This window comes from Cloeon dipterum, chromosome 3, assembly GCF_949628265.1.
Source record: "Cloeon dipterum chromosome 3, ieCloDipt1.1, whole genome shotgun sequence".
NCBI lineage: Eukaryota > Metazoa > Arthropoda > Insecta > Ephemeroptera > Baetidae > Cloeon > Cloeon dipterum.
Genome location: NC_088788.1, coordinates 16,729,687 through 16,744,526, shown reverse-complemented (window position 1 = coordinate 16,744,526; position 14,840 = coordinate 16,729,687). Strand labels below are relative to the sequence as shown.

The 14,840-nt window shown below is 42.5% G+C and overlaps 1 protein-coding gene across 4 annotated transcripts in view; it reads left to right on the top strand.

Annotated features, from left to right (window-relative positions):
* The window catches only part of Egfr (epidermal growth factor receptor), a 92,712-nt gene that overhangs the window by 75,350 nt on the left and 2,522 nt on the right, over positions 1–14,840 (top strand). For 3 of the 4 annotated variants that reach the window (XM_065483061.1, XM_065483062.1, XM_065483060.1), the window contains exons 2-11: positions 291–695; positions 9,449–9,784; positions 10,127–10,452; positions 10,700–11,199; positions 11,569–11,804; positions 11,857–11,986; positions 12,138–12,579; positions 12,864–13,177; positions 13,239–13,521; positions 13,929–14,671. In XM_065483061.1, coding sequence (XP_065339133.1) covers positions 359–695; positions 9,449–9,784; positions 10,127–10,452; positions 10,700–11,199; positions 11,569–11,804; positions 11,857–11,986; positions 12,138–12,579; positions 12,864–13,177; positions 13,239–13,521; positions 13,929–14,671 — 3,647 coding nt within the window. In that variant the 5' untranslated portion in view covers positions 291–358. The remainder of the gene's footprint in view (positions 1–290; positions 696–9,448; positions 9,785–10,126; positions 10,453–10,699; positions 11,200–11,568; positions 11,805–11,856; positions 11,987–12,137; positions 12,580–12,863; positions 13,178–13,238; positions 13,522–13,928; positions 14,672–14,840) is intronic. The other variant, XM_065483063.1, reaches the window with a different exon arrangement.

Below are 14,840 nucleotides of genomic sequence, written 5' to 3'. Positions count from 1 at the left end.
ACTAAAAAACGTTTTCAAGCAAATTTCGTATGGTGAATATAGCCTGGGAATTGCTTGAAATATTTTTTTTGCTCTTTTTATCCCTGTCCGAGGACCGGGAAGGGCGCACGAAATATATTGAATTGAAAAATACGCAAGGAAATAATTTGTTAATACCGTGAATTATTCTACAAATCAGAAAAGAGTATAAAAAATATGGAAGAAACGTCAAATCCGGAATTCCCCCTTCACGTTTTTAGATATTTTTACCAAATATTTACGTTGACTGATGAATCCTTTTTTGATTTCAGGCGGAGAGGGTTGAGCATGGGAGGCGCGGCGGCTTTGCACAGGAAAAGCACGCGCATACAGGTAGCGCATGGCTGCTGACGAGCGCAGCGACTGCTGCCCGTCCCCGAGCGCTGCCTCCGAGCGTCGGAGGCGGCGGGGGACCATGATCGTCCGATGGAGGACGTTGGGGGTGATCACCCCCGGTCTGCTGATTCTAGTCATTGCGGTGTGCTACTGCGTGTCGCCAGTCCTAGCCAAGAAGAGCAACAACCACGGCCACCAGAACAACAACAATCACCTCGCGGGGAGCGCTGCGGCGGCGGTGGAGGCGGCCTCCGCCGTCGCCCCCAGCCAGCACCAGCCACCCTCGCAGCCGGTCTCGATCAGCAACGAGAGCGGCGGCTCAGAGTTTCTCAAGGGGAAAAGTGAGTTCGAAGAACCAAGTGTTTAGATGGTGCCACCGTTTGATTGCAATGAATTTTTCAGCAACATTCACTGTGATTTCAGATTCAATCCTGTTACCATGCATTTTTCCGTAGAAAGAATTGATTTGACGAGCTGAAAACCAAAGCAGATTCAGCTAACTGCGGTACAAACCTAAAATAAAAGCTATTTTGCAAGTCAAATCCTCTTTTGTTGACGTTTCTTCAGCGATTTGTTGAGCCGATCATGGCATTCAGTACGTCAATTCAAAACTATTTACGCCAAGAATTGAATCTGATATCGCAGTACAAGTACCTGAAAATTGTAATCAAACCTTGGCACCTCCTATAGGCGCCTTATAAACTTTCTTATTTTCCTTTTTTCCCTTATTCTTACTTTTGTATCGGAGTGAATGTCTGTATGGATGTATGCATGTTGATTACTGCGAAAGTTGCTTTTTTATTATTATTATTACTGCCTGTCTCATCACACAGCTTGCACAAAATGCATTTGTCACCTTGCACACGCAAGAGGCGAAGTGCGCTCGAGTGAAAAGACAAACAATCCGCGGCAGCGTGCAGGCAAATAAATAAGCTGAGCGCGCATGCCCTGCGATAAAAAGTCCTTTGCGCCGAGAACAAAGCGTCATTATTTGCCAGCAAATTGACGACGTGAAACAAGCGATCCGTGCCAATAATGAAAAGCACCGGCATTTTACACGTTTCACTGCGCGGAATTGTGGAAAACGCTAAGGCATCTCATTTGCATGTTGTGATAGCTTTCGTAAATTTAATGTAAAGGCTACCAACCTCGGAATCCGTTTACCGTGTCAGTGTTCTGATTAAAAAACAAATTTATTAACGAAGGTGAAATTTAAAAATTTTCAACATTTCTATAGAAATTTCCCGGGAAAGCCGTTTTCAAATGGGCTCACATTTAACAGCAAGCTAAGCAACCCGCGAAAAAATTGAAATAAAGCTCGGTTTTATGAAAATGGCCTAATGATAATTTAAACTAATAAAAGACGTTTTACTTTTCTGCACGTGATTTTCCCTGAACACATTTTGTCGGAAAAAATGGAAAATCACGAGCTGTTGCTAAAGTATGAAAATTGAATGTCATATTATTCGATTCGTCTTGCTGAGCAAATACCAAAAATGTAAAGCTTATTGAAATCCAACCCCTTTTCAATAAATTATAATATTTATTTTCAAACTTGAATAGCAGGAACTCCCAGGATTTAAAGCAGAAGAGAAACACCAAACAAATTTATTCATATTTGCACGCGCGCGTGATAGCCGGGCCTGTACCCGCGAGTGTCATCGCCGCTCTATGCAGAGCCTTGAAAAATGACATATATCTCGTTACATCGGCACAAGCAATCTCTGCCTTTTTGAAATTGGTTGGCGGACTAAATCACCTCTGCACAATGGTGAAAATAGGCGAATTCGTCCGTGTTCACGACATTTCGCTCGTTAGGCCGCGCGCAGAAGCCGTGTGCGAAGAAAGTGGCCTCAGATAAAAGCAGCGCTGATGATCCGTTTTTAAGTGCTATCCATTATATCACTCACACACACACACACACAGACTCGTGACGCTGCTCTGCTCGAAAAAGAGCAATTTCCCCACAGAAACCACAAGCGAAGAGAAGGCCACCCGTAAGAGCGGGCTGCGGTAATTTGGGCCCACTTTATGACCAAACAAAATAATATTATTGCACACACAGTCTCCCAGCACGCCTGGCTCTCGCGTGACACGCAACTGCACCGAGAGCAATAATTGTTCTTCATTTTTCTTATTTGTGCGTGCGGCGGGAACGCAGAGCGTGCAGAACCTTTTGCACGAGGAGCTGCTCTCGTCTATCGGAACTTATCAATCGGCCGACGACCTTGCTGTGCTTTGTAGTTCCTCGAAACAAAATTGAAAATAATTTATGAGCTACGTGATCTTAGTGAGAAAAAGGCTATTATCGACAATTTTCAGAGGAAAAAAATTTTAATCCCATTTTTTGCCTGTTGCTTCAGAATAAAGGCCTGACAATGAGACCTTTGTATTTTTGTAAGGGAAGGATTAAAGCCTGTCAACGTTTTCCCTCTTTTGTGCTCAGCGAAAATTACAGTTAGATTATTGCAGATTATCTTGAGCTAGGAAACTTATTTTTAAGGTTTTACTAAATTGAAGGCCTTGGTGGCCAAATCAGTAAGCTTTTCTCTACGAAAATGTCGACTTTTTTCTTCTCAAAATTTTCTCTCTTTGTTGTCAGTGCATAAAATCATTTAATTTGATTGCAAATTTAATCCGTGGGTACCACCTGAGGGGAATTCCACGTGCGCGTCGGAAAAAGTGGCCGCGATTGAGATTTTAATTAAAAGCGAGAATAATAAAACGGATTCTTGATATTGGGAGCACAAAAGGCTTATTGTTCTTATCTTTTGATGGCCCTCAGCAGCCAGCCAGCCACCATTCCCATGTTGTTACTCGTCTTTTTTTCGTGGAGAAGAGTGAGAGGAAGAAAAGAATCTAATCAGGCTGGAGGCAGACCGAATAGGATAGCGTCCGTCTACTTCGTTCTCGATCCTTCCTTCGTTAGTTGTGCCCCACAGCATTGTCGATACGTCGAATTGACGCAGAAAACAATAACGCGGATGAGATCTTACAGAAATATGATGACTCGGCGCATTCGCCTCTACCCCTGCTCAGTTCATGCGCCGCCTTGACAACAATTATCTCTGCCAGCCACCCCTTTGTTCGCCGAAAAAGTCACAACAACAAAGCGATGCTTGAAAGGAATCCCCAGTGCTAAAGAGAGCTGCATTGTTTCCACCGTTTTCACAATCAACCGCGTAGATCTGATTGGAAATTCTCTATTATTTTGACACTGCTCGTTGAATGCTTGTCATCGCATTATACCCATGCGGGGAAAATTATTTATGTTCTGAAAAATCTGATAAACTGCATCCACCTTTGCTTCAAATACAATCTAAAAATTGAAGAAGAACTAAAGTTATCCCAGGATTCTGAGAAAATATGTGCCAAAATTTGCATGCTAATCAATCAGTGAACACTGACTCCTTATTGGTAATCGTAATTAATTAATTTCACCAGTAAGGAAATTTTGCTCATAATTTGCACACCGTGGAATCAAGCCAAAAATCAATTAACTTTAAAAAAAAATAGTAAAAAAAACCCAACAATTTGTAATTGCGCTGGGAATGTCTCGAAAAATCAAATTTAAATAGGCGGATTTGGTCTCACGCCGACAATTCATCGTCTTTGTCGTTTATTGGGTACATTTGGCGAAGTGAGAGGGCCTTGGTTATGCCAACAAAGGGTTCGATATTATTAATTTCGCTCGCTCTCTACCTGCTGGTGCCGCCACCGCCGCTGCTAGCAGACGCGAATGTACATAAAAGGAGAGCTGCCGAGAAGGAGAGAGAGATGATGATGAGGATGCGATGATGATGTAAATTTTCCCCCTTTGTTCCACCAGCGCCATGATTGGAAAACGTGATTTCTAGCATTCTTGCGTTTCGCCGTGGGAAAACGGTCTAAATCGGCTGCTTTTCTGCTCCATCGACACTCGGCGCGAGCGAAAATTCCGATAAAAATATTTAGCCGTTGTCCGTCCGCGCAGCAATTAATGTCGGTAATTACGCGATGAATTTTACGATTGCCGCGAAAAATCCGCGGCTGTTAAGTGCGTTTTTATGCCCCCTCGCAATAAATTTCCGCGAGATGCCAGTGGATCGTAAATTTGCCGCGAATTAACAACAGTCCTGCGCGCGGCAATGGTAATTATTATCATTAAAAATGTTGAGTGCACGAGGCGCACGAGATAAAAAAATTTTAGCATGGCTGTGCGAAAGAGACAAAAGAAGCTTTTTTTGGCCGGCAGGTGTTTGAGTCATTCCGCGCTCTGCATTGCAAAGTAATTGGCCCCGAATCGGCTGCGACGAGCGTATCGTTTGCATATTTACTGGAGCAGAAAAATGGATTCTTGCTGCGGTTGATTTGCAAGATAATTCTGGTGATAAACCTGGCATAGGCACCGCTCTAGCTTTCTACATTCCACGCCCTGTATGGCTAGGTTTCGTTGATTGATTTAATCGATTTTACCCGCACAAAATAGAGCAATCAAGTGCAAATTTGGGCATCTCCACTTCTCCACTCGACCAAATAAACAAAAAGCGGCTGTTTTGACCAAACAAGACTCAATAAACTTCTCACAGGCTTGGCGCGGTGTATTTAATTCATTGGATTGCCATAAATTTCTTCTCCTCTGATAGAATTCTCTTCAATTTCCACTCAGGCGCCAAGTTTATTATCAATTAATGCACGATTATCCGCTGATGGGTCGGCGCTATAAAATCGGACGCGGCTTTGGATTTAGAAAGAGAGTGACAAAGCGGAATTGGGTTTTCGTGAATAAATTTGCCGGCCGGTCGGCGCGATGAGTCGCCGAAAAGGGTGGGCAAATATTTGTTCGGCTCGCCCAGGCCGAAAAGCACACAAAACACTTGCATTCCACACCGCAGTCCAATATTTGCGCTGCGCGAGGCTCTATTTAAATTAATTGCGCGAACGGCAGATGTGTATACATGCTCTCTCGTGCGTGCACATACCCTTGGAAGCTGCCAAAGTGGACGAGTTAGTCAGTCTCTCTCAGACTCTCTTGGGCTCCATTCATGCATACACACACACAAAGGTGTGGCTCAGTAAGAGCGTCAATGACACTCTCAATGCTTTTACCCGCGCATTTTTATTGCTGTCCCGGCCAGAGCGAAAAATGGCAATCGCCTTAATCCATTATTTTTGCGCGTATTCCATTAAACGACGCGTTTTCTTTCTTTTTCGCTGATAAAACGAAATAATAATTTATTTGCGGAGCAGCCGAAGTGCCTTTTTAAAACCTCGCAGTGCATATGTTCAACGTGGGAATGGCGCAGCGCACGGCTATAAATCATGCAGCGCCACTCATTGATATGAGAAGTAAAGTGTTCCTTTCCATCCTCAGCTGCGAAATGAATTCGATCCTCCGCCACCGTGTTGTGCAAGTGAGTGGCACGCCGCGTTTAAATGATTTTTCGTGTTCGCCAAGTCTTATTACAAAAAATTGGGCACGTAGACGATGAATGGAAGAAAATTGTTTTTGCAGCAGCGGGGATTCCAAAATCAATTCAATATGCCAGGTGCTGCTGGCCATATATTATTACGTACAAATAAAAATCTATTTTTAATTCAATTACTAAAGCAGAAAAGAGATTGTCAATATCAGCAGGGCTTGCAGTTTTGTCCTTGCCTGTGCTCTCACAGCCGGTTTTTAAGCATTTGATAATATTTTACTTTCGATTAATTCTGCAAAATCAGTAAATTGATCATTTAATCAGAAATTTAGGTTAAATCTCAGAAAAAAGTACAATTTACGATTTTCCCGCGGTTTTTGTGACTATGCTACGCCTTCTTTAACTTTCGTGGTAAGCAAGTCCTTACTTAAAAATTTCCGTTTGTTACACCCTTTTCAAGAGAATCTGATTTATTCGATCGATTTTGTATTTTTTTTACAAAAATCTGTAATTTTTGCACATAAAAAATTATGGGAAAATGGCATTTCTGTTAAAAATCATTCCTCAAAGTGCTGTAAATAGAGCCCGGAAATTTCCGAAAGAAAAAGTGTCGATTGTGCGCCCTTTTGCTGTATAGAGTTTCTACCAAAGCTGGGAGTGAATTATTGCCCGTTTGTCCATGAGCTAATCGCGAAAAGTGCTGGTCGGACAAACGCGATAATGCCGCCGGTTTCCGATAAATTGTGCTGCCTTTTCAACGTGCCGATTGCCCGTTGGGTTTTAATTGTAATTCGACGACGACTGCCTTATGCTGCGAAAAGCCGGCAATAAAAGTGGCTTGAGAACGAGCGACCGTTTGAGGTCGTCATCATCATCTCACATTTAGCAGATTATAATTCTCCGCAGCACTAAAAGCACGCTAATTTATTGTGACTTCTCCTCTCGCTCTTTTATAATCCGCCTCACTCGAGTGCGAGGGAATTTTTTCCGCGGCGTCGGCTTAAAAAGAAAGAAAAAATAAATATTCGAAAAAAGTGCAAAGTCAACAGCAGGTAAATTAATATGTTTTAAAATTTGTAACAATGTGCAAAATCCTTTTCCATAAAAGTGCTCTCGCAGGCTGTTACATAAAGTAAATTCCTCTGCGAGTTGAACAATAAGAGAGACTGCAATTATTTTGCCCCCTGGTCGTCGGCGATGCTCTCGTTCTGAGATAATGACCAGCATCACATTCTTGCAGCTCCATTCTATTGCAAAAATATTTCACCGAATAAACGGCGGCGGCATTCCGCCTCTGAAAAAGAATCCGAAGGTCTCGATGCCTAAACCTTCCTCCTCGGCCGGCTAATAAACTGTACAAATGGCGGCCGCGATGCCTAAATTTTTTTCTCAATTCTAGATTTTCGGAACTTTGCTCCGTTTTGGGTGGCCGCGATGCCAATCTGTCCAGAGTACCGCTCGGCACTGCATTTGCGTGCGCGAAAATGAAGAATGACAATGCCCTTTGTCAAGCCGCCGACGTAGCGAGGGATTTTATCTGGGGAGAGAGATAGAGAGAGAGAAGGGAGAGAAATTATTCGAGAGGGAACCACAAAAAAATGTCATAAGAGGCCGCGTCGAGAGTGAAAAGTAGAAAAAAGTGAGCGAGCGAGGTGCCTGCAGCAGCTTTGCCGCCGTCCGCTTGCTTGACAAGCAGTTGTTGGCCTGTCACATTTGAGACGCAATCAAGTTGCCAGCCAGTCGAAGAATAATCTGACATATTGTCATTCTGGATGCTGCGATATCGGATAATGAAATTATTTATTTCAAACCTGTTGAACGCACTTTGCTTCTTTTAAAATTAACCGTGTGTGTGAGTGTTGGTAAAAGAGAGAGTCTCTCACCGCTCGACCGCGAACGCACAGCCTGGAAAAGGATCAAAATTCCAGTGCACTCGATCGAAAAGACTCTGAAAACGCAATCCAGACATGTTATCAACTCAAAACGCTTCGTTGCGTCGGTGAAAAAATTTCTTCCCTCTCTGATTTTCAGGATTGTGAAATTTAAATGGTTGAATTTATTTTTCAGAGCTTCTATATACCGTTGCGAGCTCTAAATCTGTTGAAAAATCCATGATAGTCTCGATTTTTTGGACTGTTTTAATCTGAAAGACAATTTCAGCAACGAAAATTCGATTTTATCGCAAATTTACATGTAATTCCAGCCATTTCTACACTTAACAGAATGTTCATTGATTTCAAATTTAAAAAACATGAAACGATGAAGATGACATTTTTCCTCCAACAATGCCATGTTAAGGGTCAAATTTGTGACTTGTGCCAAAAACTTCTACCAGAAATTTTACTCCAAAAACCCTGTAAAAATTTCTCGTGAAAAAAATAAACTTCTAAAACTAGATGCCAATTTAAGATAAAGTTTATATGATTATCCTAAAAAATTCGCAATAACCGCCATTGTTGCTGCAGAGCCGCTCAATTTTCGCTGAAAATTAAAAGGGCCATTGTTCTCATGAGCCTGTGCACTCATTTGAATAAGCCATTCCGTACGACTGATAAGCCCGCGGGGGTACACGCAGAGCGGTGGAAAAACCGCTCATTGCAGTCTCCGCGCGTCCACTTGTCGCCGCTTTTGCTTTTCGCCGAGAGTTTCAAGGAAAATTACCAGCGAGCGAGCGAGAGAGATAAAATACTGCTGAAGAATAATGGCTAAGCGCTGGCTGAAATGTAGCACGTCATGAGTGAGATTGCTCCATGCTAATGGAGAAGGTAAAGCTGAGCATTTTCCGAGAATCACGTGCACACAGGTGTATTCAGACGGCCGCGCTCACCTGTGCGAGTTTTCGCCTCGAGTAGTGCAGCTCTCAATAAAAATATACATGTACACACAACCACTGTGGAGTGCCGCGGGCCACTTCTAAGCGCTTTTATCAAATGGAATGCGTCGGGTATTTACTTTTGTTTGGCCAGACTGCAAGCCTTGTTGGTCGGTCTCTGCCTTTTTTAGCACTAATAAGGAAACTCGAGGGAAATATATTTTTTAAATTAAGAACATAGTTAAATTAAATTTCATTTTTAAAAGATGGAAAATTTCATCAGATCTCAGATATTTTCTATTTTGTGCTGTACGATGAACCATAAAAAATTTAAAAGCGCGGCACAAGCGATTAAGGGAAATCCACGATTTTCTCAGAATGTCAGAAATGAATCATCGGTTGAGTTGCCTCATCAGATATTGTCTCTAAACCAAAGTTCGCCTAAATTGAGACTAAAAATTGTATTTTAAATCAATTTTGAAATTTTAGATCATATCCTTTAACTTTCTTTACTTTGCTGAATTAATCAAAGCGAAGAAATTCCCATCATATAAGCTGTTCAATTTGGTTTCGCCAAACACTGAAACGTTGCATTTTTGTAAGATTCTAGTTGAATAACTTTTATTTAAAATCATACCGCAATGCCACAAGACAGCGAGCCTGCACACGCACAAAGAGGGAGTTATTATCCTGGCATTTTGCTCAGAAAATGCCTTTATGTCGTGCAGTCCTTGAGCAAGCTCAGAAAATAAAAACGTTCGCCAGAAATTTTATAATAAGCAGTGCAATTATCTCATTTCGCGAGACTTTTTTGTACAAGTATTTCAATAAATCCACTTCAATTGTTTCTTATTTCAACAATGTCCTTGGCGTGTTTCAGTATGCATCGGAACAAATGGAAGAATGTCGGTGCCCGCGAATCGCGAGCACCACTATCGCAATTTGCGCGAGCGATACACCAACTGCACCTACGTGGACGGCAACCTGGAACTGACCTGGCTGCAAGATGACGACCTTGACCTCAGCTTCCTCAGCCTGATCCGCGAGGTGACCGGCTACGTGCTCATCTCGCACGTCGACATTAAACGCATCGTGCTGCCCAGTCTGCAAATCATCCGCGGCAGGACGCTGTTCAAGCTCAATGTGCACGAGGATGCGTTCGCCCTGATCACCACCCTGTCGAAAATGCACAACCTGGAGTTGCCTGCCCTGAGAGGTGCGTACTTTTCTCTTGTAGACAGGCTAATTTCTCGATCGTAAAACAGCAAGCATTATTAGAAATTTGCTATTATAGCTTTGATCGTGTTTTTTTTTATCAATTAAATGGCAAATTCAAAGGTCAATCAAAGGGTCGTCATTAAAAGATACACATGAGGCCGGAATTTTGTTAAATAGAACTGTCTAGTGTTTTCTATTTATTTATTACTTTTTACGAACACTTAAAGAAAATAAATCAATAATAATTAGGGCAAATCTTTGTATCGCAATTACACCTTTTTGTATAATTTCCAATTACTCAGGGAAATTAATTTTTAAAAAAAAATACCCGTTATTCCAGATATCCTGGCTGGCAGCGTGGGCGTTCTGAACAATTACAACCTGTGCCACATAAAAACGATCAACTGGGACGAGATCATTACTGGTCAGAACGCGAAATATGTTTACAAGTACGACTTTCCGAGCCCCGAACGTAAATGCTCGCCTTGCCACGAGAGCTGCGAGGCCGGTTGCTGGGGCGAGGGACCTGAAAACTGCCAGCGCTTTTCCAAAATCAACTGCAGCCCCCAGTGCCACCAAGGCAGGTGCTTTGGGAACAAACCTAGGGAATGCTGCCACCTTTTCTGCGCGGGAGGCTGCATTGGACCTAAGCAGAGTGATTGTTTGGTGAGAAAATTAACTTTTTTACCCTTAAAATTTTGCAATATTTTTAATTCACTTTGTATTGGGCAAAATTAAATTTAACTTGATTAGTTTGTAAAAATTTATAAAATTGTGATTTTCCAATAAAAAAAAAATCAACAGGTTTTACAAACCAGTAAAAACTTTGAAGGCTTAAAATTAAGAAAAAAATATGTTGAAAAAACTTGACGCATCATCTTTTTCTAATACTTTATATTTATTTCATCATCAGGCTTGCCGAAATTTCTATGATGGAGGCGTTTGCAAGCAAGAGTGTCCAGCGATGCAGAGGTACGACTCGATTACCTATTCGTGGGTAACTAACCCTGCCGGCAAGTACGCATACGGCGCCACCTGCGTCAAAAACTGCCCTGAGCACCTGCTCAAGGACAACGGCGCCTGCGTCAGGTCGTGCCCTTCAAACAAGAAGGCCGTCAACGGAGAGTGCGTGCCCTGTGACGGACCATGTCCCAAGACCTGTCAGGGTGATATTTCTGTCCACTCGGGAAACATCGACTCGTTCAAAGACTGCACCGTCATCGAAGGCTCGATCACTATTTTGGACCACACGTTCGTTGGCTATCAGCACATTTACGAGAACTACACATTCGGCAATCGGTATGCTGATATGCACCCTGACCGGCTCGAGGTGTTTAGCACCTTGAAGGAAATCACCGGCTTTCTGAACATTCAGGCGTTCAATGAGTCGTTCACCAATCTGTCGTACTTCAGGTAGGCCACACTCGATCAGCATGAATTCCTTTTTAATTTAAGTTAAATTTTGGTTCGAGTTTTTCTAATTTTAAATCTAGGATGCAATTTTTCAGCTTCAAAACTCTTGCATAAAAATGCTACATGTTTGTGAACAAAAAGTCTATTGCATTGCAGTTTGGCATCTTTTTAGTATTTTTTTTCTTTTTGCATATTTGCATCTTTTAAATATTAAAAAAAACTGGCCAAAGTTCTTATTCAACATTAACATTTTTTACAATTTACTTACACTTTTAACTCAATCAAAATAAGTTATTCAAGTAAATCTATTTTAGTGTGTTTCCCAAAATCCGTTTTAACACACGTGAATTAATAATTTTGTGTTTGTAGGAATTTGGAGTATATCGGGGGCCGTACGTTGACTGACATGTTCTCGTCACTCTACATTGTTAAAACGTCGCTCAAGTCCTTGGGTCTGAGATCACTAAAGAAAGTTGGCGCCGGGGCTGTTTCCATTATAGAGAACAGGGAACTATGTTACGCGGATGGAATTAATTGGCAAACCATCAAAAAGTCGGCTGATCACGACTATTTGCTGACAAACAACAAAGATGTTGATGCTTGTAGTAAGTTTAAATTTTTAATACGGTTTTGGGCTGAATTTAATGATTTCCTTAGTTAAGGAAGGGCTGGTTTGCGACGAAGAGTGCTCCAAAAATGGATGCTGGGGACCTGGGAACGACCAGTGCCTCTCCTGCGCCAACTACCAGCTTGGAAACGAGTGCGTCCACGACTGTGAAACAAAAGGGTACGTATCTTATAATGATTTTAAGCCATTTAAATCACTTTTGCAGCAATCTAAAACCATCTAGATTGCTTAAACATCGACGCGTTAGTGTCGATTGAAAAGCCGATTTCCCTTAAATTCAGAGCTCAAACTAAATAACATATTTTTTCAGAATCTACAAAGCCGAGGGTAAGATCTGCAAGCACTGCCATACTGAGTGCTTGGACACGTGTTTCGGCCCCGGACCGGATAAATGCGCGAGCTGCAAGCACGTACGCGACGGCCCCTTCTGCACCAAGACGTGTCCAGACAGCAAGTACACGTCGGCCAGCAATGTGTGCGAAGAGTGCCACGCCAACTGCGTGTCCGGCTGCAAGGGACCCGAAAACACGATCGGCAAGACCGGGTGCAACTCGTGCGAGAAGGCCATCATCAACGGGGACATCAACGTTGAGAGTTGTCTGCACAAGAACGAATCTTGCCCTGATGGATATTTCTATGAATGGGTTGGCCCTCAGGAGCAGGGGCCCCTCAAGCCTTTGGCGGGAAAAGCGATCTGCAGGAAGTGCCACCCCAGGTGTAAGAAGTGCACTGGCTTCGGATTCCATGTCCAGGTTTGTATTTTCCCCCTTCAATATTGCTCAAAAATATTTTTTTAATTAAACCATAGAACTTTTTAAAAAAAAATTAGTCTAGTTTTTGACGTAATAATTCTACTTTATGAAACGAATCGAGAAAAGGGTCATTTTTTGGGAAGGTCCCTGACTTTTTTTAATTTGACTGAAAATTGCAAATACTTTCATGGTTTGATATGCTGATTTAAATCTTTCTGAGGTGACTACGAGGTCAAGTAGCTCCATTCCATCAAAAACTAAACTTAAGTTTAATGAATTTTTAGGTGTGTCAAGAGTGTTCAAAATACAAACGAGGAGAGCAGTGCGAGGACGAGTGCCCGACGGACCATTTTGTAGACAGCGTGACGCAGGAATGCGTGCCGTGCTCTGTCGAGTGCAGAGGCTGCAGTGGGCCAAAGAACAGCGACTGCTTCGGCTGCAGAAACTACAAAATCTTCCCAAACGGTGGCGACGGAGACAACACAACGGCTTTCAACTGCACTAGTGACTGCCCAGAGAGCACTCCTCACAAGATTTTCCCCGGGCTCGGAGGAGAACCGTACTGTTCCTTTGAACCTCTGCAAACTACAATGCACCTGTAAGTTTGATCCATATATTTCTTAGAAAGTTTAATTTAAATTTTTGTTTTGCCTTTTTAGGGGTTCCAATGATAACGTGGCTACTTTTGTGTTGACCATCGGCGGCTGCTTATTCTTAATAGTTCTGATTGCCGGCGTTCTCATCTACCACTGGCAGACTAAGGTTCTCAACAAAGAAAACGCCGTCAAGATGACCAGAGTGCTTACTGGAATGGGAGAATACAACGAACCGCTCAGGCCGACAAACGTGAAGCCAAATTTGGCCAAACTGCGGATCATTAAGGAGGCGGAAATGAGGAAAGGAGGCGAGATGGGCTATGGAGCCTTTGGCACCGTCTACAAAGTAATAACAATTTTATAATTACTTGTTATTTTTAACATTTTCAAATTGTTTTTTTTTTAAATTGTCATCTCTTATTAAATCTTTTCAAATGGTAACGAAAAAATACTATAAATTTTTATTTCAAGGATTTTTATATCAAATTTGCAATCTTTTCTCCCTGATTTAATATATAGGAATTGAGTAAGGAAAAATAATTTGACCTTTTAAAATTGTAGAGTGTAAATTAGATTTTAAATAACTCAGCTCTGCCACTTTTTATATTTCATAGGAAAAATATTTGAAATTTTTTTCAAATTCCTATTCAAACTAATTTGCCGTCATAACTTCGACGTTTTGGTCATTTTTTTTAAATAAGGAAAAACAAAAGTCAGAACAGTTTAAATTAACAAAATTAATTTTTTGCTCAGGGTGTCTGGATTCCGCATGGCGAGAACGTGAAAGTGCCGGTCGCGATCAAGGTGTTACGCGAGGGCGCGGGCAACAGCAATAAGGAGTTCCTGGACGAAGCGTACATCATGGCCAGCGTGGAGCATCCAAATTTGCTGAAGCTTCTGGGCGTGTGCATGACCTCGCAGATGATGCTGGTGACACAGTTAATGCCGCTGGGCTGCCTGCTTGACTATGTACGCAACAACAAGGACAAGATCGGCTCGAAGCCGTTGCTCAACTGGTGCACGCAGATTGCTAAGGGCATGGCCTACCTGGAGGAGAAGCGCCTTGTGCACCGCGACCTGGCCGCCAGAAACGTGTTGGTGCAGTCGCCGAATCAGGTCAAAATCACCGATTTTGGGCTGGCCAAGCTGCTGGACATCAACGAAGACGAGTACAAGGCGGAAGGTGGCAAAATGCCCATCAAGTGGCTGGCCCTCGAGTGCATCCAGCACCGCATCTTCACGCACAAGAGTGACGTTTGGGCCTTCGGAGTCACCGTCTGGGAGCTGTTCACCTACGGACACCGGCCCTACATTCATGTCGCCGCCAGGGACATGCCTGATATCCTCGAGAAGGGAGAGAGACTGACCCAACCTAGCATCTGCACCATCGAAGTCTACATGATCATGATCAAATGCTGGATGCTCAACGCGGACAGCAGGCCCACCTTCAAAGAGCTGGCTGATGAGTTTGCAAAGATGAGCCGCGACCCTGGAAGGTAATGTGCTTTTCAAACCGTTCATATTGATTCATTTAAAAATTAATTCATTAACGGCTTTGGGATTTTTATATCGTAAAAATGTTTTGGAAAAATCGATATACAAGTAAGGTTTTTAAATTGCGTGTTTGGTGTCCAAAAATAAAACAGACACGCACATTAGTTATAT